At 38.5% G+C, this 24,988-nt stretch overlaps 1 protein-coding gene across 2 annotated transcripts; it reads left to right on the top strand.

Annotated features, from left to right (window-relative positions):
* The first annotated feature begins 228 nt into the window (after window positions 1-228).
* SMC3 (structural maintenance of chromosomes 3) lies at window positions 229-23,930 on the top strand. 2 transcript variants are annotated; one of them, XM_059477330.1, is made up of 29 exons: window positions 235-325; window positions 3,201-3,276; window positions 4,826-4,864; window positions 5,681-5,748; window positions 6,105-6,176; window positions 6,364-6,443; window positions 7,001-7,079; window positions 8,439-8,556; window positions 9,101-9,276; window positions 9,882-9,962; window positions 10,303-10,467; window positions 10,615-10,736; window positions 11,087-11,300; window positions 12,915-13,018; window positions 13,236-13,335; window positions 13,770-13,930; window positions 15,195-15,336; window positions 15,635-15,785; window positions 16,825-16,977; window positions 17,888-18,039; window positions 18,242-18,400; window positions 19,091-19,198; window positions 19,591-19,699; window positions 20,177-20,424; window positions 20,546-20,758; window positions 21,482-21,673; window positions 21,835-22,012; window positions 22,549-22,655; window positions 22,973-23,930. In XM_059477330.1, the coding sequence occupies exons 1-29, from the start codon at window positions 311-313 to the stop codon at window positions 23,042-23,044; spliced, it is 3,654 nt and encodes a 1,217-aa protein (XP_059333313.1). In that variant the 5' UTR covers window positions 235-310; the 3' UTR covers window positions 23,045-23,930. The 2 variants fall into 2 exon arrangements, with proteins under 2 accessions (XP_059333314.1, XP_059333313.1); XM_059477331.1 differs by lacking the exon at window positions 6,364-6,443 and having other exon boundaries at window positions 229-325.
* Window positions 23,931-24,988: the final 1,058 nt, after the last annotated feature.

Raw genomic sequence — 24,988 nt, 5'->3', positions numbered from 1 at the left:
AGATCGGAAAAAAGAAATTCCCGCTGCTCCACGTGGTGTCGCTTTTTCAGCGGTACAGGAGCGCGTTCTCTGCTCCATAGTTCTCCCTCCAAGTGGCGCTGAATGGTTCGCGCCAGGACGGGACGGGGAGGGTCCGCCGCCATTTTGTTTGCGTGAGGGGTGAGCGGGCCCTGTGCGGGAAGCGGGGGGCGGCTGAGGGGGCGGGAAGCGGCGGCGGAGACCCGCGGTCAAGCCGAGCGCTCGGACCGGAAAGAGACGGCGAGGGCGGGTTGAACGGCAGCCTGGCGGGCCTACTGCATCCTCGGCAAACATGTACATCAAGCAGGTGAGGCGGCGGGATTCGCGCCGCCCGCAGTGTGCGGTGCGGCCTGTGCCCGGCCTAGGGGTTGGCCCAGCCCGCTCCGCCCCGGGGCTGGGGGCTCTGCACGTTCACATCTGCCCGGCCCGCAGCTGGGGACCCGCGGGCTCGCGGCGGGCTCGGAGGCCTTGGCTTCGATCTTTTCTGTCCTGGGGGACGGAACGAGGTCCAGGCTGAGGGAGGTGCCCCCGGCCCGGCCACGGGTCAGGTCCTACCGCCGGCTGGGCTGGCGGCGCTTTCTCTCCTTCTCTGCTCCCCGTTCATTCCTTGCAGGTGTGAAGTGCCGCTGGGGTCTCCTCATGGACCCGAGACTTGTTCGCGGGGCCCCTTTGTACGCCAGCCCCGGTGTCCGGGCCGCGGAAGGCTCGTACCCAAACAAAGGGCTCTGCTCCGCTGTCAAAAGCATTTTTTAGCTGTTCACATTGCGGGATCTCTGCCTTGGGGTGCTGCCTCAGGCCCCCGGGCATGAACCATTTCACGTGTTATGCCTCACCCTTGCCAAACGATCTGTGGCTGGTGCTCACTTGAAAAGATCCTGGTGTACACCTTTTTCAAACAGTTTTTGAGGATATCGTTATATTACTTCTGCAGTTTCCCTGCAGCTGCTGTAGTAGCAGATTTGTGTTACTGTGGATGTAAAACACCCTGCGGGTGTTTTTCTTAAGACGAATACTTTATTAGCGTTGAAGGTGAATGTTTTACATAGATACCAGGTTTTCATCTACTGATTGTCTGACTGGGCAGTATTTCAAACACCTTTTGGTCGCACTTTTGTAAATCACTCTTGATTAATCATCATAGATGGGCACACTGCTTTAAAGAGTTTGAATAAGAGTTTTTGTTCTGCAGATTTTAATCACTTGAAAGCAGACAGTAGTGGAGATCTATAGAGTAAGTCCAAATTAACTCGGAGCAGGGGAAACGTTTCATTTTGGGGAAAACAAAAAGAAGGAAAATTGGGTGGCCAGTAGCCAATACTGTTACAGGAGCTATAGGAGAACGTGTAACAATTCTCATTCTTTTTATTTTATTTGCTGCCTACCTGTATTCTTAGCTTCAGATTCCAGGAATGAAATAATTTTGCAAAGAGAATTTGACCAGAAAGCCATAGTGCCTGGGGAGAGAATGGCTCTCAAGTTCTGACTAAAAGTTAGCTAATGCTTTAAAGTTTTATTTCATTTTGATTTTTATAAATTCCAGTGTTTGATTTGCTGTCTGACGTGGCATTTTCATTCAATATTAGCGAGATGGTTTTAATCCTTTAGTATAAACAGGTGATAAGAGGAGATTAGTGGAAAACCACACCAATACTATCAAGTAGTATATAACACTATATATATACTAGATATACTACTATGTATATATAGATATATATATCTATATATATATAGATACACTATAATACTTATAGTGGCCTGTCTCATAATGGGAGAAAGACTAAAGATCAAACTTGACATGAATAAATATGGGCATTTTTCTCTCCCAGTCTTTTGTCCAGTACTTTTTGTGGGCAGGATTTTTCCCCCACTGTTTGTTTAGCACTACCAGAATGTGGATGCAGTTCTGAAGGTAGATGTTTCTTGAGGTGTTTGGGTGTACACTTAATAGAGGCCTTTGTAGCAGTGAAGAAAGGCTTGCTTAAATGTTTGCAGTACTACTTCTAGGCTTTTTGCTGGAGTTTTGTATGTGCTTCTTGAATGAAAAGTGTTATGCTCATTTTCTGGACTATGGGCTCCTTTAACACTTGAGGGTGTGGGAGAAGGAACGACGTGTTCAGACAAATAGAAGATAGTGATAGTACCCTAGACCTTACAAACAAAAAATCGAAGTCATTTCATATCTTAATCTTCAGCACTAATGACATTGAGAAGTGTAGTGCAAGCTGGTTTTGTGTCTTGTTAAGAAGTAATTTTTAGTGCATTGTAGCTGTCGTAGTGAAACACTGTGACTGCTTTAACTGTATCCTGTTCTGTTGGGGAGGAGCTGGGCAGAGAACACAGTTATTAAATGGGAACTGCAATCCTGTTTCAAGTGTTCCTGCTGAAAGATGTGCAGGTGTCAGACCTCCAGGTGCTGCTGCCTCTGTCACGCCGAGCAGAGCAGAGCTGCTGTGCTTTCAGCCAGCTTTGATGTGTGGGGCAGCTTGCTTGGTGCTGCAAGGTGGATTCCTTTTGCTGCTATGCAGAGCTGAAGTTCGAGGATATTGTAACTCTGTACCTGGTGTATTGCTAGGCCTGGCAAACCTCAAAATGCTGCTGAAGTTAAAGAGTTGAAGTTTGATGTGCTGCTTTCAGATGACTGTTTGCTGAATAGCTCTTGAAGTTATTTGTGTACATTTTTGTCTCTTTAGGCTGTGAATTTGAGCCAAGACAAGCTTGCTTTTTGATGTTTCCCTTTAGATTGCACAGTAAAATGAGACTATTGCATGTGAAATAGGCAGTCTAGTTCAGTTTGTGCAGCCTGCAATGGCACTGCTTGGAGAATTCACCAATAAAATTCTCATGCTCTAAGTAAATTGCATTATAAAAATTAAGTGCTTGTTATACTCAGTTTTCTTTCCTGTATATGATACTTTAGGCAAACACTGTTTTTCCAAAAACCTCTTGGAACTCTCTTGCTTGCTGTGCTTTGGCCTGCACAAGTACCAGCATCTCTTGCTAGGGGAGAAATCTGTCCCTAAATCAGTGCTTAGGTGGGGGCAAGTTTGATGTGAGTTTCTGATCTTGAGCTGGAAGGTTGAGTGTGTGCAGGAAGGGTAGGCAAGTTGATATAAATATTCTGTCAAACCTTATAGTAGAAAAACTGAGAGAACTTTGTTAAAATAACTCCTCCTTCTCACCAGGTAATCATTCAGGGCTTTCGAAGCTACAGGGACCAAACCATTGTGGACCCATTCAGCTCCAAACACAATGTAATTGGTAAGTTGTGATACTTGTCTTTTATCACTAGTTAAAATTGCACTTTTATTTCAGATGATATTCATGTTAGTCTCCTTTATAGTTTTTAATATTCTGGTTACATTTGATGATTGTATTTTCTGGTTGGGGAACTTCTGTACAGCTGTCTGTAATGTTCCACAGCGTGTTTTACACTTACAACTATTAACATTCAATTTTGCTGGGACAAAGCTGAGCCTCCAGAAACTGAGTGAGGTTCATAAACTCCTTCTTGGTGCACATCTCTGTATCAGCCAGACCTCCTTTAAAGGTTGTCCTTGCAGGAGCAGCACCAGAGAATTTGTACAGGATTCTTTTTCTTTTTGCTCTGTGCAAGTGTCATCATTTTTATAAATAAGCACACCAGCTATTATAAACTCCTGAAGAGAAAGAAGATCATCTTTCTTCCAGTTTTAAAGGATGAATTTGTGGACTGTAGACTGTCAAAAAGTACAAGTTTTGAAGTGCAGGTTCTTGAGTAATTCCTATTTTAATAGCATATTTTTTCCCACCATTCTCACACCTCTTCTATTTCTGCCTATGGATGCCTGGCCCTGCCTTTTTTGTCTGCATTGATTTTAGTGATTGTGCAGCAACTTTTGAGACTGCTGACCCAACAGCAAGCAGTCAATTTTGGACATAAAATCTTAGTAGCCAGGATTTAACTCTGGAACTAGGGAAAAAAAAACACGCATATGACATGGATACATGTCTTGTTTAATAATATATTATTTCTACAGGAGCTAAAACTATATCCAGGTATTTATGTTCTTAAAATACACTAAAAAAATCTCTTTTCACTGAGAGTTTTTAGCTTCTTTTTAAAGACTTGATAACAGTTTTTGGAATGAGGTGAGTCTGGATGCTGTGTAGGCAGGCAGAGATGAAAAGCCTGGGATGTTCATTGCTGCTGGAAGACAAGTGGATTTGAAACTGATGCAGCAGGTGCTGATCTTAAAGAGAAGGCTCTGGGCCTTGCTGAAACACTGCAGTATAAACATTGAGATTATATTGGTGTAGTGCTGTGTTCTTACACCTTTCATTTTCTATGTAGAACTAGTATTTATTCCAGTATTTTATGATTAACAAGTGGAGTATTACAAAGTTAATGTGCTGCATGAAGTTCATGCAGTCAACCTGAATGTATAGGAAGTGGTTTCCTCTGGGTAAACGTTCTGGAGCCGGGACACTTTGACTTAGGTTTACTGTTCTTATCCATCAGATTGTCAGTATAAGAACCAAAAAGATGGCAATAAATATGATTGGTTTAGCTGTTATTCTCATTGTGGAGTAGTTTTGGAGTTTGTAAGTCCAGGTAATGTTTGAGTGGGCAAACAGCTAATGTCTTGTACTCAAGTGGTCCATCTACCAAGTTCATCTCATTCCCTGGAGATTTCATTTGGCTGTGTTATATTTGGATTCTGCTCTTGAATATTTTCGTGTCACATTTAAAGTACATTGCAGTGTTAACCTATGTCAGCTTAACCTATGTCAGCTTAACCTATGTCATACTTTGTGTTTTAATTTTCAGTGGGAAGAAATGGATCTGGAAAAAGCAACTTCTTTTATGGTAAGCATGGATTTCTTGTTAGCCAAGGGATGCTGCAGATAGCAGGTTTCTTTGCTTGTTTTTGCTAGAACTCGGTTTAATAAATGATCTTCCTCAATAAGGAGTGGCAGAATGGAGATTACTTGACAGTGATGAAAGGCAGATATCAATGCACTTGTTTAATATTTAGTCCAGGTTTTTCCCTAGAATTCAGCTTCTCCTATTAAGGGCCTTCTAAGACTTTCAGCTGGCAAATGTATTTACAGGAGGAAATGGATTCTAAAAGTTGCCCTCCATGAAAGATGATTATGATATTTGCAGGTTTTTTAGACATCCTTAGTGGCTAAATTCTACTCAATAGCAGTTTGGCACAGCTTAGACATTCTTTTAATATAAGGTTATGAGGGGGATTTTGTGAGGTGGGAGCATTAATGGAGGAGCAAAGGTGCTAATTAAAGATGTTAGTATGCTTTGTGGTGGTTGTGTTTATAAATTGTCTAATGCTAAGTACTTTAGCAATATTTTTAGCCTAGCCTGTGTGCTGTGTATATGTAGAAGGATGCTGATGAATCCCTAATTGTTCAGCATTGTTAATGATTATGCAGTGAACCAGTAATGTGGCAACAATGACCTCTTCAGATAAATCCTGCTGTACAGCAGGTTGAGTGATAAAGATCCTGCAGATCAAGGTTTTTAATGAAGAAATATTGTAAGATTTTGGCAACAGCTTGATTGTATTATACAACAGTAAACCAGTGTGTTTTGAGTTAATGAAACTGTTGCATGTCTCCCTGAAGGAAAGAATAAATTTTCTCTTTCTTTCCTATTTTATTACAGCAATTCAGTTTGTCCTCAGTGATGAGTTTAGTCATCTTCGCCCAGAGCAGAGACTGGCTTTGTTGCATGTAAGTGAACGTGTGTAGCAGCACAACTAAAGAATAAGCTAATGCCTTTGAATGGGACAACAAAAATGTTCAATTGCTGGGCTGTGGATATTTCAAGGCAATTATTTTGAAAGTAATTTTCTTTATTTCAGTTGGCAAAAGGGAATTTATTACACAGTACTACATTGTGTTGATAATGGCCACCAGTGAATGCATAGCCAAGATTAGCAGAAATAAAAATGTGTGCTGGAAATTATGTAGATGTTCTAGCATCTCAAGTCTTTGAAAGGAAAGGGGAAGTAGGGTTGTCAAGGAAAAGAGGAGAAGAAAGAGTTCAAAATCTGGCAGCTGTCTAACCAGAACATCTCTTCTCTTAGGAAGGAACAGGTCCTCGAGTTATTTCGGCATTTGTGGAGATTATATTTGACAATTCTGACAACAGGTTACCGGTAAGTTCAGAGACATGCTTTGGACATAGATTATCATTGCAGACTCAAGTGATCTCAGCCTTATGGAAGGCTTCAGCACTGTACCTGCTTTTGGGTCATTTCTGCTAAAAAGTGTCACAGACACTCTGGTGTTAGTTACAGCTGCTTGCAGTAGGTCTGTGTGTTTACTGGGTTCTGTTTTCTTAAGATTGATAAAGAGGAAGTCTCACTTCGCAGAGTCATTGGAGCCAAGAAGGACCAATATTTCTTAGACAAGAAAATGGTGACGTAGGTACTTCTTTTCCTTATCTGAATGAGAGCAGTAGTAGTTCTGTAAAATTCTATAGGCAAACCCAACACTTGCATCCCTAGCATGAAATAATTTATGTCTGTTGTGTAATACTGAGTGCCAGTAGTTTGATAGCTGGAATATCAGCCCTTATGCAATAGACAGCACACTTTGAATTGGCAGTTCAATCCATCCATTGGTGTGGTGTTTAACTGCTTGCATAGTATTTCTTTCAGGGTTTTTTGAAATAGAAGAGTTACCACACTCTCAGTGGTTTTATATCCTTCCTTATGATGTGTTTGCCTGTATTTCCCTCCTCTGTGCTTCAAGGTGCTTATTTCTTAATCTCTTCCCATTCTATACTATTTTAGATATTTACCATTTTTATTCTCTCATTTCATTTTAGAATTAGCCATTTTTAAATAAAGAAGGTTGTTCAAACAGAGCATGCATTGCACACGGTGATATTATGTGATGTATAGTTGTGATAATTTACTGCATTTTATAGCTCTCACTTTCACTGTAAGTTTTTAATGGATTCATAATAACATTTCAGGAAAAATGATGTCATGAATCTTCTTGAAAGTGCTGGATTTTCTCGCAGTAATCCCTACTATATTGTCAAACAAGGAAAGGTAAGATTCTTTTTCACAAAGTAGAAGAATCACTGTCGAGGGTATCGTGTTTCCTGGATGCCAAACTTAGTTAAATTATTTCAGAAGTAAATCAAAACCTAAATCTACCTCAACTTGGAATAGCTCTTGTATGTTCATGCTTCTTTGGCAGGTATTATTGTTTTAGTAATTTATGTTGATTTAAAAAAGAAATCATGTCTGTAAATGTTGATACTTAGCAGAGGGTGTTTTATCATGGTGATCTTTACAATCAGGCTTTTTTTTCCGTATACTTAAATACAAAGCAAACTTGATTCCTCTGAAATAGTTCAGTATAAATTCAAAGATTTCTGGGCCTATAGATGAGGCAGCAAAGTAATGGTAGAGAATTTTAAGAGGTTGAAAATACTGTCAATGGGGAATGAATGGAAAGTGCAGAAGTAGCAAAAGTGAGTGCACATTAGGAAAAGAGCTCATGGCATGGGCTGTCTCAACTGGTCTTCAAGACCCAAGCAGCTTTCTAGAACTTTCAAAGGACACCCACATCTGGAGACAAAGCACAGACTACTTGGAATGGCTCACAGGGTGGAACATCAAGGAGTCTGGGAACTGTCACCTCCAAAGGAAGGCATACTTGGAGAGGAATGCAAGGGGAGAAGACTTGAGGAGCGCTTGATGTCAGGAATGCTGGCCCATAGTACAGTCTGCCAGATGTTTACCAGGATAAATTGTCCTATACAGTTGAATGTGTGCATTTGAAAGGAACTGCTTCAGCTGGAAAGTCAGTGGTACTGGGGATTGGTGCACACTACTTAGCAGCCAAAATACACAAACTGGTTTTAATAGAAGACAAATTAGAAACAGTTACCTTCTTAGAAGAGCATGCAGCCACTGAAATTCTATTGAAAGGAAGTGAGTTTTATGTTGAGTGTAATTGTATGACTGATTTGATGTCATATTAATGAGTGTTTCATGATGTTAATTATTCTAAGATTTATAACCCCTGAATTGTATTGTGGTTTTATGGAGGCATTTAAACTATTTGATTTAGCACCAGGACTTAAAAGCACAAGGTTGAGTTTCTCTAAATATAATTTTGAGTGGTTTATGATTTTTTCAGTGTAAATAGTACTTGTATCCTGAGTTTCAGAAACAAATGGAAACATTTGAAAAGCAGCAAATTTTGTTACAAGCAGAGTACTTGCAGTCCTGAAGTAATTGTCCCAAAAGGAAAGCAGTGTGTGGTGTATGCTATGTATCTGAATCTTCTTACCAAAACCTCAGGCAAGCAGGCAGAGCAAAAGAGTGCAGTCTTTGCTCTGTTGTGGTTAGCCATACATTCAGAGCAAGTTATTGAAATCATAGATCTTGAATTTTCAGATCAACCAGATGGCCACAGCTCCTGACTCTCAAAGATTGAAGTTGCTAAGAGAAGTAGCTGGTACCAGAGTATATGATGAACGTAAAGAGGAGAGTATTTCACTAATGAAAGAAACAGGTAAAACTTCAAGAAATTACTGCTTTATGCCACAGTAATTAATTTAATTCTAAAACTTCAGGCTTTTTCAGTAAAGCTAGATAGATGTTATTTGTGGTATGTTAAACAATGCAGAGCTTGTCATATTTCTTCCTTGAACTTCCAATATCTCAAAAGGTTTAATAAGTTACATTCTGTGTGCTTTTAGTAATAAAACCTTTAGCTAAGCTAATACAGATAAATTTACTGTTCAAAACATATGAGTGATGTCAGCTGGCAGTGATCCAGAAATCAGGATATGCTGCTGTGCAAACACTAAAGTTCATGTTGTGCAGTCTTTGTTAAGTGTGTGAGCCAAGAGAGTACATGCTTGTGTTGTCTTATATAACAAGTATCAACAGTTCTGCTGTTAGGATGTTTTTGTGGAGAGCTTTTGGACATGGGGTGTTTGTACATTTCATGTCTGTTGATTAATTGGGAATCACTGGAGTAGATTCAGTGGCTGTAAAGATGGGGGATTGTGTTAGTGTTTAACTGAATTTCTGTCTTGTCCTGTTTTCTGAAGAGGGCAAGCGAGAGAAAATCAACGAGTTGTTGAAATACATTGAGGAGCGACTGCATACTCTAGAAGAGGAGAAAGAGGAGCTGGCACAGTACCAGAAATGGGATAAAATGAGGAGAGCATTGGAATACACCATTTATAATCAGGAACTTAATGAAACTCGAGCTAAGCTTGATGAGGTAAAATATCTTGGCTGGTACAAAATGTAATGAGCTGTTGGTTTGTTTTTGCTACCATCTCCTTGTGATCCTTGATAGAATCCTGGCAGTGTTAAGGAACCTTTCCTGTGCAGCCATCCAGGAGCCACTCTGGCAGTCAGAACTGCAGCACCTGAGCTAGGACTGAAACCCCTTCCCAGTGCAGGTGCCTCACTTGACTCCCTGCACCACACTCACAGTCAGACCAGGCTTCCCATAGCAGAGTCTCAGATGTCTTGATCCTTAAAGTAGTTTAATCTTGGTGCAATGACTAAATATCAAAGGAACCCAGCAGAGGAAATTGGGTTTTTATCCCATCACAGTGGAAGTGTGGGGCTGCTGTTGCTGCTGTGTCTCTGAGTGCCACAGGTTCCTGTGCCCTTCATTTTGCAAAGGGACATTAGTTCTCTTGCCTGTGGCTTCCACCACCCAGAATTTAATCTGCAGCATTCTGCAGCTGCACACTGAACTACCTGCTCTGTATGTACTTGTCAGCATCACTGTTCTTCACTAAATAAATTATTTTCATTCTGAAACCACTACTGAAGCAGAATCTGGCTTAAGCTATTGGTGATATTTCCATACAGCTTTCTGCTAAACGAGAGACGAGTGGAGAAAAATCGAGGCAGCTGAGAGATGCACAGCAAGATGCTAGAGATAAAATGGAGGTAAAAATACTTTTAAAAGGGCTCTCCAGAGGTTTGTTTTGCTTTGTGGTTTTGGGGATTTTTTGGAGGAGGTGGGGACGGAGAGGATGAGGGCTGGTGGTGTCTGTGTTAAATCCAGTTGCATGCTTTCATGCTATTTGGGAACTTGGGGGTTTTCACACATCTAGTGTATTGTGATCTACAGACTAATGATCTTGTGAGCTTTGATAAATAGTGAAATGTTCATTCACTATCTTGTGAGCTTTGATAAATAGTGAAATGTTCATTCACTATCTTGTGAGCTTTGATAAATAGTGAAATGTTCATTCATATAAGATACTTTATACTTAAATTTGCATAGGAAATAGAACGGCAAGTTCGAGAACTGAAGACAAAGATTTCTGCAATGAAAGAAGAGAAGGAGCAACTTAGTGCAGAAAGACAGGAGCAGATTAAACAGAGGACTAAATTAGAGTTGAAGGCAAAAGATCTACAGGATGAATTAGCTGGCAACAGTGAGCAAAGGGTACGTAACACCAGTGAAGTCTTAAAATGTCAATGACACAAGGAAGTGTTCATGTACACTGAAGTTTTGGTTTTAGACTGAAGCCTGTCACTATTTTGTAAGGTTTGTTAAATACTAACTTTAAATACTGCTTTGTTTGACTTTCAGAAAAGACTGCTAAAGGAGAGGCAAAAACTTCTTGAGAAAATCGAGGAGAAGCAGAAAGAATTGGCAGAAACAGAGCCAAAATTCAACAGCGTAAAAGAAAAAGAAGAGAGGGGAATTGCTAGGTCTGTGACGTTCTGTGCAAATTTTAACAATGCTATCCATCTGCATTTAACAAAAATTTGTACTTGTTGCTTGACAGCAGGGTAGCTACATGCACTTGAAGATGGTCTGTAAAAAGTCTGCTTTATTGTTGGGGTGGGAACAGTATTTGGCAAGATGATTTTCTAAGCTTAACCACTTCTTGTGGATGATTTTGTTTATACATGATCCTTTTCTTTTTGTTACTGATTTGGTGCTCGAATTTGAGGGCCTGGTATGACATTTGAAAGTTCCAATATTGATTCTTAATGCTTGCTCTTAATAACTTCAAGATTTCTTTATAATACAAGATGTCTTTCCTTTCTCAAAACAGACTTGCACAGGCTACACAAGAAAGAACAGATCTCTATGCAAAGCAAGGTCGAGGGAGCCAGTTTACTTCCAAAGAGGAGAGGGATAAGTGGATAAAGAAAGAGCTGAAGTCCTTAGATCAAGCCATCAATGACAAGAAGAGGCAGATTGCAGCTATACACAAGGACTTAGAGGATACAGAGGCAAACAAGGAGAAGAACTTGGAGCAGTACAGTGTAAGTTTGCAGCTTATTCTCAGTCTTTTTTAGAGAAAGGTTAAATACTCAGTCGTGGACAGTCAGACTTCAGTGCCTATTTATAAGGAAGATGTGACTTTCTGGTTGAGTGTTGGCTTTGAAAAATGCTTATTGAAAACAGCTACAGATAAACTTTCAACTCCTTTAACATTGTACTGTCTTTGCTCTTTATGTTGGCTTTGTCTTCTCATACTTTCCCCAATGTGTTTGGCCTGACTTATCAGGAATAGGCTTCTATCTGCCTTGCTCTTGTCTATGTTGAACATAGCCATTTAATAGAAAACAATTTGTTACGTTCTTATGGAAGTCTGTGTTGGTTGTTTTCACTTCTCTCATTTTCCCAACAGGGAAAGCAACAGGGTCTTTTTGTCTATGAAGCAGGCACTGCACCCTTGTACCATGGCTGCAGCTGGTTAGAAGTTACATCCCTAGGCGTGTTAGAAGATTAATCTGTTACCTGCATAACTTAGATTTAATTTCCATTCAGAAATGGCTCTTACAGTGCAAGTACAGCAAAATAATCCAAAGGTAGCATTCCTGCTAGGAGCTCTAGCTGTGAAAACCCTGCTTTTGTATTGAGGGAACATACAGTGCCAATGCTGATGGTCTTGGTCTTTGTGTAATATACCTACTGAAATTGAGGGTCAGTCTGACACCGTGCAGGAGTGTAGTTGTACAAAGATGATGGTGTTCTGCCAAAATATTGCTTGATTTGGATCCACTTTAGCAAAGTTGTGATTCTCTGAGTTGGTGAATGAAGAAAATGGCATTTACCACTGGCTGATTGCAATTGTACTATACTGCTCAATGGTAATTCTGTAGAATTGAAAGGGTTACATTTATTGTGGATTTTGATTCCTTTCTATAAACATGTCTTGGTTTCCTTTTCCTCCTCAAGGAAGGTTGATTTATGCTTAGGTGAAAAGTTGTACAGCTTGTTGTTGTTCAAAGAGAAGGCATCTTGGGTGGATGTGATTGAGAGCCTGCAAGGTTGGTTTAGAATGAGCTGGCTGCATTTTTACAACACAGTTAGTCCTCCTTGTACACATATAAATACATAAACACTATGGAGTGCTAGCCCTGAACTGCTCTGAAAATGGCAGGTGTTAAGTGAGCAGAGGGGGGTGTCTGTGCATTGGCTTAAACAGCACACTGTTGACAGCAGCTGTCTTGAAAGTCTGGTACTGCTGGAGAGCAGGCTAAGGCTTTTGACTAATAGCAGGTTGACATGGTACACAAGATTAGTTGTACTTATCACAAATGTCATTTCAGAGCATGGGAAGTTATATGTGTGTTAGTTACTGTTTTGATTCCTGTTCTTGCTGTGACTTACAGGGATCCATTTCACTTCAATGCCCAGAGGCACAGTTGAACTCAGTGCCTGCCTTGCCATCTGTGTGGCACCTACACCTTGTTACTGCTTCTTTACAAAGCTGTCTTTATTCTTACTGCTTCTGCAGTTTGTTGTAAGCTGGTTGAAGTGTTTCTAGGAATTTTCTGAATTTTTAGTAGTTCAGTATTGAATAAAACAGATTTTTTTTTTTTTTTAATATAGAGAGCTGTAGTTTCATACTGTTGTTTTCTTTGTATTAGAAACTGGACCAGGATCTCAATGAAGTGAAGGCTCGTGTTGAAGAATTGGACAGAAAATACTATGAAGTGAAAAATAAAAAGGATGAACTACAGAGTGAAAGAAAGTTAGTAACTAATTGAAATATGTCTCAATCTCACTTAATGTGAAGGACCCCAACTGTGTAGTTGTTAACATGGCATGTAGGTATGTTTTTGAAATATGGCCATGTATGAACTTCTGCACTTTGCCTTCCCATTAGATTAGCAGCCTTTAAGAAAATAATAATAAAACATTCAGATTGCATTCACATTTAAAAAAAAATTACTGGCTTTGTTCTGTAGTTACCTATGGAGAGAAGAGAATGCAGAACAACAAGCTCTTGCTGCAAAAAGGGAGGATCTAGAAAAGAAACAGCAGCTTCTCAGAGCAGCAACAGGAAAGGTAAGATAACCTCACTCTTGATAACTCCTTGTAGAATATCATTCTTGACAAGTTAGTTTTATCTAAAAGATATGATAGTTACTTTTAAAATTATGGTCTTTATCTCACAATTAAGATGGACAAATTATATTCTGTGCTCAAGTTTTCAAATATTCATAGCTCTAGCACTACTTGAAAATGAGTTTTGTGAGCTCAAGGTAGTTGATATGAGGAGACTAGGCAAAAATGGAATATTTTTAAAATTTCCTCCGATATCTTTTTGATTAAAAAAACCCCAAACAAAACTAAAAAGCGATAGTCTCTCATTTATGTATGTTGTGTTAGGGCTATAGGTTAGTTAACAGGAATTTGGCATAAAACCTGTCACAAAGTTAAAACGAATATTATGCCCATGCATTTTAAATGCAATACAGTAATTAGCTGTATTTTAACAGGCCATTTTGAATGGAATAGACAGCATAAACAAAGTTTTGGAGCACTTCCGTCGGAAAGGCATCAACCAGCATGTTCTGAATGGCTATCATGGAATTGTGATGAATAACTTTGAATGTGAGCCAGCATTCTACACCTGTGTGGAGGTCACTGCAGGGAACAGGTAATTAATTATATGCTATTTAGTGCAGTGTCACAACTTTTCTACTGAAATTTTATTCTTTTGATCTTGTCGTCTTCCATTTTTTTTGTCAAAGTGCTTTCTATATGTATGATCAAACTGCTGTTTCTTTGTGAAGGAACTAAGAAGAATTCTGACTATTTAAATGATAATTCTAGCTGCTCCTGACTTTGTCTAAAAAAACCTTAAACAAAAGCAGAGAGAAAAAAAAATTAAACCAAAAAAGGTCCCAGACCCACACTCCTGACACTTGCCAGGGTCATTGGTGGTGAGACTGAATTATATTGAATAAAATGGACAGCATCTTGCAGTGTGGAGAATTCTACAGTAAGCAAGGCTGATATTTCAGCAAATACTAAGAATTATTTCACTTGTACTAGAAAATCTCATGGTTGAGAATGGTCTCTAAACTGTCAAAAACTGCTTTCTAAAAGTTATCTGAAAAGATGCTGAGTGTTAATGAATCTGTGTAAAATGTTTTCTAGAAGTAAATGCCTGTTGGGTGAACCACCACTTGCTGCAACATCTAACACTTCAAGTTAATTAAGATCATCTTTTTGTGTGATCGGTCCCTGTTCCAGCTTATGAGTAGTCATGAAAGTTCTTGTTCTAATGAAGTGCAGCTAATGGCTTAAGAGCAGGAAAGAGGACAGAGGTGACATGATCTTGCAAAGTGTCACATTGAAATGTTGATGCTCCTGGGATTGGAAATGCAGTCTCTTCTGAAACTTCTATCAGTGTGAACAAGGGTGTCTCTTCCAAGCACTTCACAGTTCTCTGAATCCTGTGCCCCATAGTTTGGAAAATGTAACAAGCAGCCTTAGTTCAAGTTGCGAAGGAAAAATCACTTACTTCAGTCCCTTATAGTGCACAGGGAGATGGGGTCTCTGTCCCTCTGTGTGGTGTATAGAGGAAGCAGAGGCAAACTTTGGAGATCCATGCAGAGAGGGGGGGCTGAATGTTGTGTGATGGAAATGCAGGACACAGGTGTGGACACAGGGGCACTGTACACATACTGAGCTGCTCCTGGCTGGACAGTGGAATGTGAAGTTGTTGGCTCATCCTATTTTAACTGAAGTGAAAAGAGTACCCCACTGGCTTTTTCTAAGGCATGGAGTTGGAAATGCAGTGCAACTTGATAGTGATGTGTTATGTAATGGAATCTGCAAGAATACTGTCTGTATACAAATATGTTTGTCCTTTTAGCATTGTGAAGTTTTGCCTACTTGTTTGGCTTGTTAAACAGGCTGTTTTATCACATTGTGGATTCTGATGAGGTCAGTACAAAGATCCTAATGGAATTTAACAAAATGAACCTTCCTGGAGAAGTTACTTTCCTCCCTCTGAACAAGCTGGATGTTAGAGATACTGCTTATCCTGAGACTAATGTGAGTGAGAATCACTTTTGAACCTGCCTTTGCTTCATAGCCACAAAGCCTCATGCTTTGAACTATGTACATTGCTTATTGCCCACCACTTGCTTTTTGTTAGTCTGCATTTAAATACTACTTCAAATGTATACTTCTGAACATAAACTATGTTATAGAAAAACATTTTTCTACAAGGTATCTGCTCTTTACTAACTGCACTTTACAAGTGAAAAAGCAATACTTAGAAGTAGAGTTTTATTGTAACCTGATACTCAAGATATTACTTAATTCCTGAATTGTAATTCTCTCACTTTAGGATGCTATTCCTATGATCAGTAAACTGAGATACAATCCAAGATTTGATAAAGCTTTCAAACATGTTTTTGGGAAGACTTTAATTTGTCGTAGCATGGAAGTGTCCACTCAGCTGGCCAGAGCTTTCACAATGGATTGTATCACTCTGGAAGGTAAATACTGCAATTTTTTATAGGTTATTTATTTCAAAAATAGGATTCCTGGAAACATGGGGCTCATTAAACATATTCTGTTCAGTGCTGTTGAAATAAAATTATTAAAAATAATAGTGTACTTGGCTGAGATCTATGTACAAGGTTGCACTTGTTTAAATACAGTGCTTAAAAATACAGGATTTCTTGGCAAGGTATGGGATTTTCTTATGTTCTAAATTTTAGTAGCAATTGGTCTCCATCATGAGAATTACAAAGCAGATTAGGTTTGCATTCATCCAGTTTTTTATCCAATTTAACAGGCATTTGTTTTTCTGGAGTGTTTATGGTGTTTTCCCCAAGCTCAAACCAGTGTTTAGGGTGTGAATGAATGGCCTTAATTCCTTAAGGCCATTCCTTAATTCCTTATAAAGGCAATGTGAATTCTTCTATGCAACAGATATATTTACATCTTATGTTCTCTGAAATAATCTATAATTTTTTTAATTGCCTGTATTAAAGAGGGCAGATTCCTTGCAGGCTTATTGTTGTCTCTTTGTGTCTTAAAGTCAATCTGAAAAAATTCCTAAGGGTGTCTGAGGAAGAAATTACTGATTTTTCAGTATCAGCATACTCTATAAGCCACAGATGCTGCTAATTACTTCATCTCTTTATTTCCTCATAGAGAACTTGAAATTTTTTTTCAGGCTGGTAGTAGTAGACATTTTCATTTTTCCCTTAATATAAATATTTATTCTCTTTCAAGCTACATGGTTTCAGAAGCTAATTAAAATTAAAATTTAAAAAAAAAACAACTAATGCTTAAAGGAGATCCTAGCAGTCTGTGAAGATTTTGAGAAAGGAAATAGCACTTAAATTGAATAGAGAAATAAACATTTCCCTATTTACTGTAAACATAAATGATTGCTGAAACATTCAGTGCTTTTGTAGCTTAGTTGAAATGTTCTGGTTAACCTGCTAAGGTGTGCTGTGGGAACTGTGCTGGACTTCAGGCAAGTGTGTGGTGTGCATTTTACATCTCATTGTGTTCTGCTCTCAGGTGACCAGGTCAGCCATCGAGGGGCTTTGACTGGAGGTTATTATGACACCAGGAAGTCTCGGCTTGAATTGCAAAAAGATGTTAGAAAAGCAGAAGAGGAACTTGGTGAACTCGAAGCAAAGCTCAATGAAAACTTACGTAGAAACATTGAAAATATCCTTTTGTTGTTAATGGGAAAGGTTGTGTGACACAAAGCTTTTCTTTTGTGGTTACAGTAATAGATGGAAAACAGGAGACTGACTTGTTACGTATTATCTGTGGCATTTGTTTTGACTGTTTTGTGTGCAGCCTGGTTCTCTGTGTTACTGTATTTGATATTGATCTTTAAAGCTTAGAGGTGAGGTTAAACCCTAGATTATGAGGCTTTCTATTCCTTTTAGTCTGTTGTAGTAACTGCCATAACCAGATATTCTTATTATCTGTGTTAACCTTCACTGCTTCTTCTGACTCAGGCTATATTTTTAGTACTTGTGTCCTGAATTGATGTGTTACACAGTCCACTTCTGCTGTGGAGGGGAGGTGGGAGAGCATTGTGCTGTAATAAGCTCTGAGTTGCTTGACAGTTTGGTCTTTCCAGTCTCTTTGCACTGTGTGCTTTTGAGATCCAATATCTACATTTCAGGGGTAAGGGAGGTTTATACATTTTTCTTATACATCACTCAGGTCATTCTGTCCTTCATACTGAACTCCTTTGTTTTTTGACTTGCATCAGTGCATTAGAGACATCTGTTTTGTATTTTATAAGATCTGAGCTTTCCCTGCATGTTCAAATGTATCCCTGTGTTCTTCCAAATGTTGTGTAATAAAATAAGCAAGGAAATCTTCATTTAGCTTAGCTCCTGGTATTGGTAAGTTACTTGATAAGTTGATAATCTGCTCAAGTTGTTTTTGTTGATGATTCTTGATTTTTCCTCTACAAGTGATCATTATGGTTTGGTGGAGTTTTGATTTGTTTGCTATTTTGATGAAAGATGAATATGTCAGATAGAAAAAAATTGAAGGTACTAGTAGGAAAAAAATGATTTTTTAAAACAAGGACAGAATTTTCCTTAGCCCACAGTATGGATTAATAATGAGATTGACCAGCTAATGAACCAAATGCAGCAAATTGAAACACAGCAGAGAAAATTCAAAGCCTCTCGAGACAGTATTTTGTCAGAGATGAAAATGCTGAAGGAGAAAAGGCAGCAGTCTGAAAAGACATTTATGCCTAAGGTTGGTATGGGGATATTGAAAGCTGTTACTTGGTTTATTTTAATTGCTTCATTAATGTTACTGATAAACGTGCATTCCCTTCTGGTTAACATCATAATATCAAATATGAAGAGATAACTAGAAATATGTTAATATGAAGAGGTGAAATTCATATAAATCTAGAGATTGCTTTGAGGAGTGATTCTGTCTGTCTGTCCCACAGCAACGCAGCCTGCAGAGCCTGGAGGCAAGTTTGCATGCCATGGAGTCAACTAGAGAATCGTTAAAAGCAGAACTGGGCACGGATTTGTTGTCTCAGCTCAGTCTTGAAGATCAGAAACGTGTGGATGCTCTTAATGATGAAATTCGACAGCTGCAGCAAGTAAGGAAATTAAAATATATTGCTATTAAATGTGGTACCTTCTTAGCAATAAACTTTTGTCCTTTTGTATGAAAAGTCACTTACAAATATAGTGTCAGTAAATCAGTGCTTAGTCAGGAGTAGGTAGGTGTGTTTAAAGTTCTGTCATTTGCAAAGGGTATTTGCAAGTTTTTCTCAAACACCAGGTGAAATTTGCCAGTTGATTGTGTGAGAATTAAGGCTATTTGTGTTGAAATCATCACAATTTTCTTGCTCTTGCTATTGACTTTCCAACAATTAATACAAATAGATATCATGTGAAAGGAGGATGCACAGTATGAGAAAGGAAAATTTCTATATGTGAGTGGTAGGTGAGACAAAACTAAGCTTTTGATTGACACATGTTGCTGGAAAAATAGTGCTTCTTAATACACTCTCTAAAGCATTTCTGGGTTTAAGAATTGAATTCAGATACAAATAAAGATTAATAAACTCTGATTTGTACAGTTGACTTTTACACTAGACACCTTTGAATTTTTTTTTTTCTGTCAGTTAAAATTAGAGGAACAGTCCAGAGAACTGTGAGATTTTAATACACAGAATTGTGTGAAGAGGGTTTTTTGTTGTTGTTTTATAAATTTTTTTCCTATAACAAGGTAAAAATAGTCCTAGTCAGGTAAGGCAACTAATATACTTCTCTACTTTCTTCAGGAAAACAGACAGCTTTTGAATGAGAGGATTAAATTAGAAGGCATTATCACAAGAGTTGAAACATACCTCAATGAGAATCTGAGAAAACGCTTGGACCAAGTGGAGCAAGTAAGGGCTTTCTTTTAAATGTGCTCTTGCAGTCTGGGTTTGGTTTTTTCTAATCACAAATACTAACACATGTAAATCATAAATACTTATTTGTTACTCTGCGTTATCTGTGGTGGGGTTTGCTCCCCTGAGTATAAACTGAGTTAAGTATTGATTTGAATTTCAGCAAGTTTTTGACAAAAGCTACTGTGAATACGTGGCCTGTGCATCAATAGGACTATCATAATGCCAGATTTGTTTGAAAATCTAACTTATTAGACCTTAGAACATCATGAAAATATTGAGTAGTATATGTATGTAATAGTTATATATAGAGTAGCAGAAAATATCTTTTTTGTCTGGCTTATGTTCCCATTCATGCTGAAGCCTGGTGGCATTTATTTATCCCATAGGAACTGAATGAGCTTCGAGAGACAGAAGGTGGCACAGTTCTTACTGCCACAACATCAGAACTTGAGGCTATCAATAAACGAGTGAAGGATACCCTGGCACGGTCAGATGGTTGGTAACATCATATTTTGGAAAGAAAACTCTCCAGGGTTTTGAAAGTTCACACATGCCATATTTGATTCAGAAATAGATCCCAATGTAATTGACTTGTGTTGGGCTTCCAGCTTGAGGGTGTGGTAGTTAAAAGGCAACTGTCCTACAAGCAAGATCTTGTATAATTGTTCCTGAATTTTGTCTAACCCATTTAAAACTCAGCTGCTTGAGTTTGGTTTGAAACTTCCTTTGCTTCCCTTTCTAGACTTGAACAATATGACTGTAGTACATTTGTTTGGGGTTTTTTAAAGCCATATACTCATGGGGAAGAAAAGAGGGATTTTCAGCTTTCTGCCTGAACTTTAACCATGTTTCTTAATAGATCTTCTTTATCTATCTTTTTGTTTCATAAATACTTCATTGGATAATTACTGATTTTATAGAGGTGTGCAAAACTTACAGGTTTGGGTTTTGTACTCTTGTTCAATATTGCAGATCTGGATAACTCTATTGACAAAACAGAAGCAGGGATTAAAGAACTTCAGAAGAGCATGGAACGCTGGAAGAACATGGAGAAGGAGCATATGGATGCTATTAACCATGATACAAAAGAACTTGAAAAAATGACAAACAGGCAAGGCATGCTCCTCAAGAAGAAGGAGGAATGCATGAAGAAAATACGAGAGTTGGGTTCACTTCCACAGGAGGCTTTTGAAAAGTATCAGACTTTAAGTTTAAAGCAGGTAAATGGTGTGCTTGGTTTCATGTTTTATGACCTGAAACATTGGTGTCACCTGCATCTTGAGTGTCAAATGTGACTAGAATTGCAGGTCACTTCGATGTGTTCGTGTTTTCTGTTTGCAGTTATTCCGCAAGCTGGAGCAGTGCAATACTGAACTGAAGAAATACAGTCACGTTAATAAAAAAGCTTTAGATCAGTTTGTGAATTTCTCAGAGCAGAAGGAAAAATTGATAAAAAGACAAGAGGAACTGGACAGGGGCTACAAATCCATCATGGAGCTGATGAATGTCCTTGAGCTCAGGAAATACGAGGCTATTCAGCTGACTTTCAAACAGGTAACAAAATGGGAACAATTATAAAGACACTGGTGCTGAAATCAATCAAGTTGTCCCATGGTGTAGCAGCAATATGAGAAGAAGAGGATACTAAATAAATCTGTACTAAGAGAAGGCTGTGTCGTGTAACTTGAGGCTTGTGGGTTTTTTAAAAACTGAAAAGTAAATAATGCTTCCATTTTCAGTAAGTGCCCATCTCCAATACAACTGTAGCTGTGCTTAAAACTTCTGAAATACTTCCTCTCAAGTGAGTTCCTATATACTTACATACAACCCTTTTTGGGAACTGTGGCAAAAAACTGCACCAAATCTCTTCTCCAGATTTAGTGAAAGGAATTTTAATGTTAGCAAAGAATCTTAACTACAAAATGTGTGAATTTTTCTCTTTAAAGGTTTTTTGCTTAACTGAAGATTACTAAGAAAATCTTATTTTTGCTACAGGTCTGTTTTAATTGGACCATTTTATTGAAAAAAATTTTGAAAATTCTCATACTACAAAAACAGTTGTTTTGACTCTTGTTTTAAGCCAAGCTTTGTACAGCATACATTTCTCACTTCTGCTTAAGAGCATGAATCTCTTCTTTGAAGCAGATTCTCTTTTTTTTGTGTTCATGCAAAAGCACTTGTCTGCATTTGATTTCACTCTGTAAAAATGAGTAAGTTTTGATGAGTAGGTTTCGCTTTGTGAAAATGAGGAGGTAAAAATGACTATTTCTTTTTCAGGTGTCAAAAAATTTCAGTGAAGTATTCCAAAAGTTAGTACCTGGTGGCAAGGCCACATTGGTGATGAAGAAAGGAGATGTGGAAGGCAGTCAGTCCCAGGATGAAGGTGAAGGCAGTACTGAGAGCGAAAGGGGATCTGGATCTCAGAGCAGTGTTCCATCTGTAGATCAGTTCACTGGAGTTGGCATAAGGGTAAGGAAGATAATTGGTTTTTAGTCTCTTGAATGTTTGCTTAGGTTGTCTTTTAACTATATTTTTAAAAGGCAGCATTTAGTTGATCCTGTTTGTTTAATAGCAAGTGATGCTGTGGTTTAATGTTTTGAAATCATCTCGCTGGTGCATTGTTTTCTTAGGTATCATTCACAGGAAAACAGGGTGAAATGAGAGAAATGCAGCAGCTTTCAGGTGGACAGAAATCTTTAGTGGCCCTGGCCCTAATATTTGCCATCCAGAAATGTGATCCAGCTCCGTTCTACTTGTTTGATGAAATCGACCAAGCCTTGGATGCCCAACATAGAAAAGCTGTGTCAGGTACTTGTCTGCCTTTTATAATCTTCATTGTGGTTGAAGGTAATAGTTTGTTTTCTCATCCCTGATGTTTAAGAATAAAGCTTTTGATCATAAAAACACATTTTTGAGAAGCCCAGTGTGTGTATGGAGAAGTTCTCATGAACTTGGTTTAATGTAGAAGCCGAAGCTCTGTTCTGTTACTGCATCTAAAGGGTCTCCTTACTGCACTTCAGTGTGTTGAAAAACAGTCCTGTTTTGAAGTCTGTTTTGATTTTAAAAAGGAATAGAAAAGTGCATTTGTGGTTTTTCATCATAGAAGTTGAATATACTAGGTTTGCTGAGTGACTGGACTTTTCAGAATTCATACTGGAATTAATGAGAATACTTGTATGTATTATCTGGGAAATAAAACTGCTATGGATACTTTCTTGATTTATGGGGTTTTTGCTTCATTAACCAAAACCTCATTTTGAATAAGGCAAAGACTTTGCTATTTTTGTCTGTCTCACTTTATTGAAAATGTTACATTAATAAAGAATTTTTGTGTTCTTTTTTAGATATGATTATGGAACTAGCTGAACATGCTCAGTTTATTACAACAACTTTTAGGCCAGAACTGCTTGAGTCAGCTGACAAGTTCTATGGTGTAAAATTCAGAAATAAGGTAAGTAGTATGATAGATAGATAGGCTTCTCAGTAAACACCATAATTAAAATAAGTTGTGCATTTGAGACTTAGCAAGAATTCAGAGTGAATCAGACTCACTTGAGCTGATAAATTTCTGTTTATGACACAGTCTTCTATAAAGAGTTCTCTCGTTCTTGAAAGAGAATTTAAATGCCTGCAAATGTCCAGTGTCACATTCTTTAAAGGGATTATAAATCAATCATAGACCCATTGCTGAGTCCTGGAGCCTTCAGAAATGTCTGTCCTATTCTGCAGAAAGTACTGTAATAACTGAATGATTCTTTGTTCCACCAGGTCAGTCATATTGATGTGATCACAGCAGAAATGGCCAAAGACTTCGTAGAAGATGACACCACACATGGATGAAAGAACTTGTAATTACTGCTTATTTGGAAGATGTGTATAGTGCTATGTTTATGCCAGGGACCTGTACATTTAAAAGATGAAGTATTTAGTCCTTGTTTAAAGTAGTTTTTGAGTACACATTTTAACCAAGACCCCAGAAGGCTTAGTTTCAAATGAGCTTGAGTATCCATTTTGTCTCTGTTGCTGTATTTTATAAGATAATTGTTAATGTTACCTTTATACAATACCTGTAGTTTGGAAATTTTATTCTCTTCCTTCAAAATTTTTGTAAAGTGTTTGTTGCTGTTTTAAAGCTTTTCAGAAAATGCTAGCTATTTCTTCTTAAGTATAGTTTTATCATTTATATTGCCTCACACTTTTTTTTTAATGGCTTCAATTAAAATGGTTGGTTTTATGGCTGTAACTTGTATATATTAAGTTTTTGGGTTATATTGTCTTTCTGAAGAGGAATCCACCAAGATGGAGTAAACACTTCAGTCATATTGAAGTGGCATATTTCAGATTATGAGACAAAGCAATTCTCCCAAGCCACTCTTTCCCCCTCTTCTGCACATTGCCAGTGCCAGAAGAAAACTGCCCCAAATCTATGCTTGTCCAAATCCATCATGTTCTGGTTATTGAAGTGAAAAAAGGTAAGTATCAGAGAGTCCTGAAATGACCCTAGAACTGTGTCAAAACAAATCACAGCCCCTTTTCCTGCACATTGTCCTGTGTAACAACCCCTCCATTACATCCCATTACAAAACCAGCATAACTTGAGCCAAGTGCCAGTCCCCAGTCAAAAAGTGAAATCTTTTCCTGCTGTCTACAGTTTTGGCAAAGGGATGTTGAATAGCTTGATGCATTCTCCTGAAACACTTAAGAATTTACCACAAACCATGAATTTTGTAGGTAGCAAAGCAGTTGTAAAAAGAGAATCTATTGATGTTAAAATACTACATTTATAAAAACATAATAACCTTAAAGAATAGCTTATGTAACTTTCAGTACTACAGTGAGGAACAGTGAATTTGTATGTTGCATTTATTCTGTGTAGGACACATTCAACAAAGCTGAAGAATAAAGCTCTCTGATAGGTTTTGATCTGCACTCACTCTTACTCCCCACTGAGAACTTCAGGAAGTGCAGGAAAGGAGAGCATGAACTGATGGCTGGGCTCAGGAGTGCTTATCCTTGCATCACAAGGTAGGGTGAGAGAAGAGTACTGAAGCTGATATGGAGCAACCAGGTAGTGATAGACATGTGGGAAATTACTGTCTGCAGTAAGTCTTAAGCTTGAAGGAAGAGGATGTTGTGACATAAAGTTTTCTGTAGTTCCAGGGACTCAGTAGCTGCAGAGAAGACTCAGCTCTAAGTGAAGAGAAGTAAAAAATGTGAAACAAAGTGTCCCAAATGCCCCCAAAATTTTCAGCATGGAAAGAGACTGTATTTGAGAACCCTGAATAATCTGAAATTTGTCCTTCATACAGAGCTCTCAATATATGCACATTAGGGTGCCTGCTGCAGACCAGAATGTTCCTGAATTACTCACAGGTGAAGCCAGATCAGAGTTCAGAGAAGGACCCAAGGAATGTGGCCACAGGTTCACACCTCAGGTTACTGATTTGGTGCTGTTTGGTCCAGTGTTTGCAAGGACACACTTGATGTGTCTAATCCATGACCACCAGGTACATAACTTGCTGTAGTGGTAGCAAGCTCTGCTCTCAGCTGATTAGGCTTGCTAGTGCTAGGATAGCAGCACAACAGTTGTTTGAATTTTTGGAAGAGAGAAGTAGTTCACATGTCATTAAGCTAATTACTGTGTTAAGAAGTGTCATACTAAATCCATCTAAGACTGATCATGAATTTTATCACATAATCTCATTAAAGTGGAAGTAGATTAGAGCAAGGGCTTTTGTTTTGGTGATGTTGGGTTTTTTTCTACAATGCTCAGCCTAGAGAAGC

This window comes from Ammospiza nelsoni, chromosome 8 (genome assembly GCF_027579445.1).
Source record: "Ammospiza nelsoni isolate bAmmNel1 chromosome 8, bAmmNel1.pri, whole genome shotgun sequence".
NCBI classification, from domain to species: Eukaryota; Metazoa; Chordata; class Aves; order Passeriformes; family Passerellidae; genus Ammospiza; species Ammospiza nelsoni.
This window is presented reverse-complemented; position numbering and strand designations above follow the sequence as displayed.

What these genes read in the sequence shown, in the direction of transcription:
- SMC3 (XM_059477330.1), top strand. An exon ending in GAGGTCACTGCAGGGAACAG is followed by an intron (nt 13,931 to 15,194) that starts GTAATTAATTAT and finishes CTTGTTAAACAG; the next exon opens with GCTGTTTTATCACATTGTGG. An exon ending in TCACTGGAGTTGGCATAAGG is followed by an intron (nt 21,674 to 21,834) that starts GTAAGGAAGATA and finishes TTGTTTTCTTAG; the next exon opens with GTATCATTCACAGGAAAACA.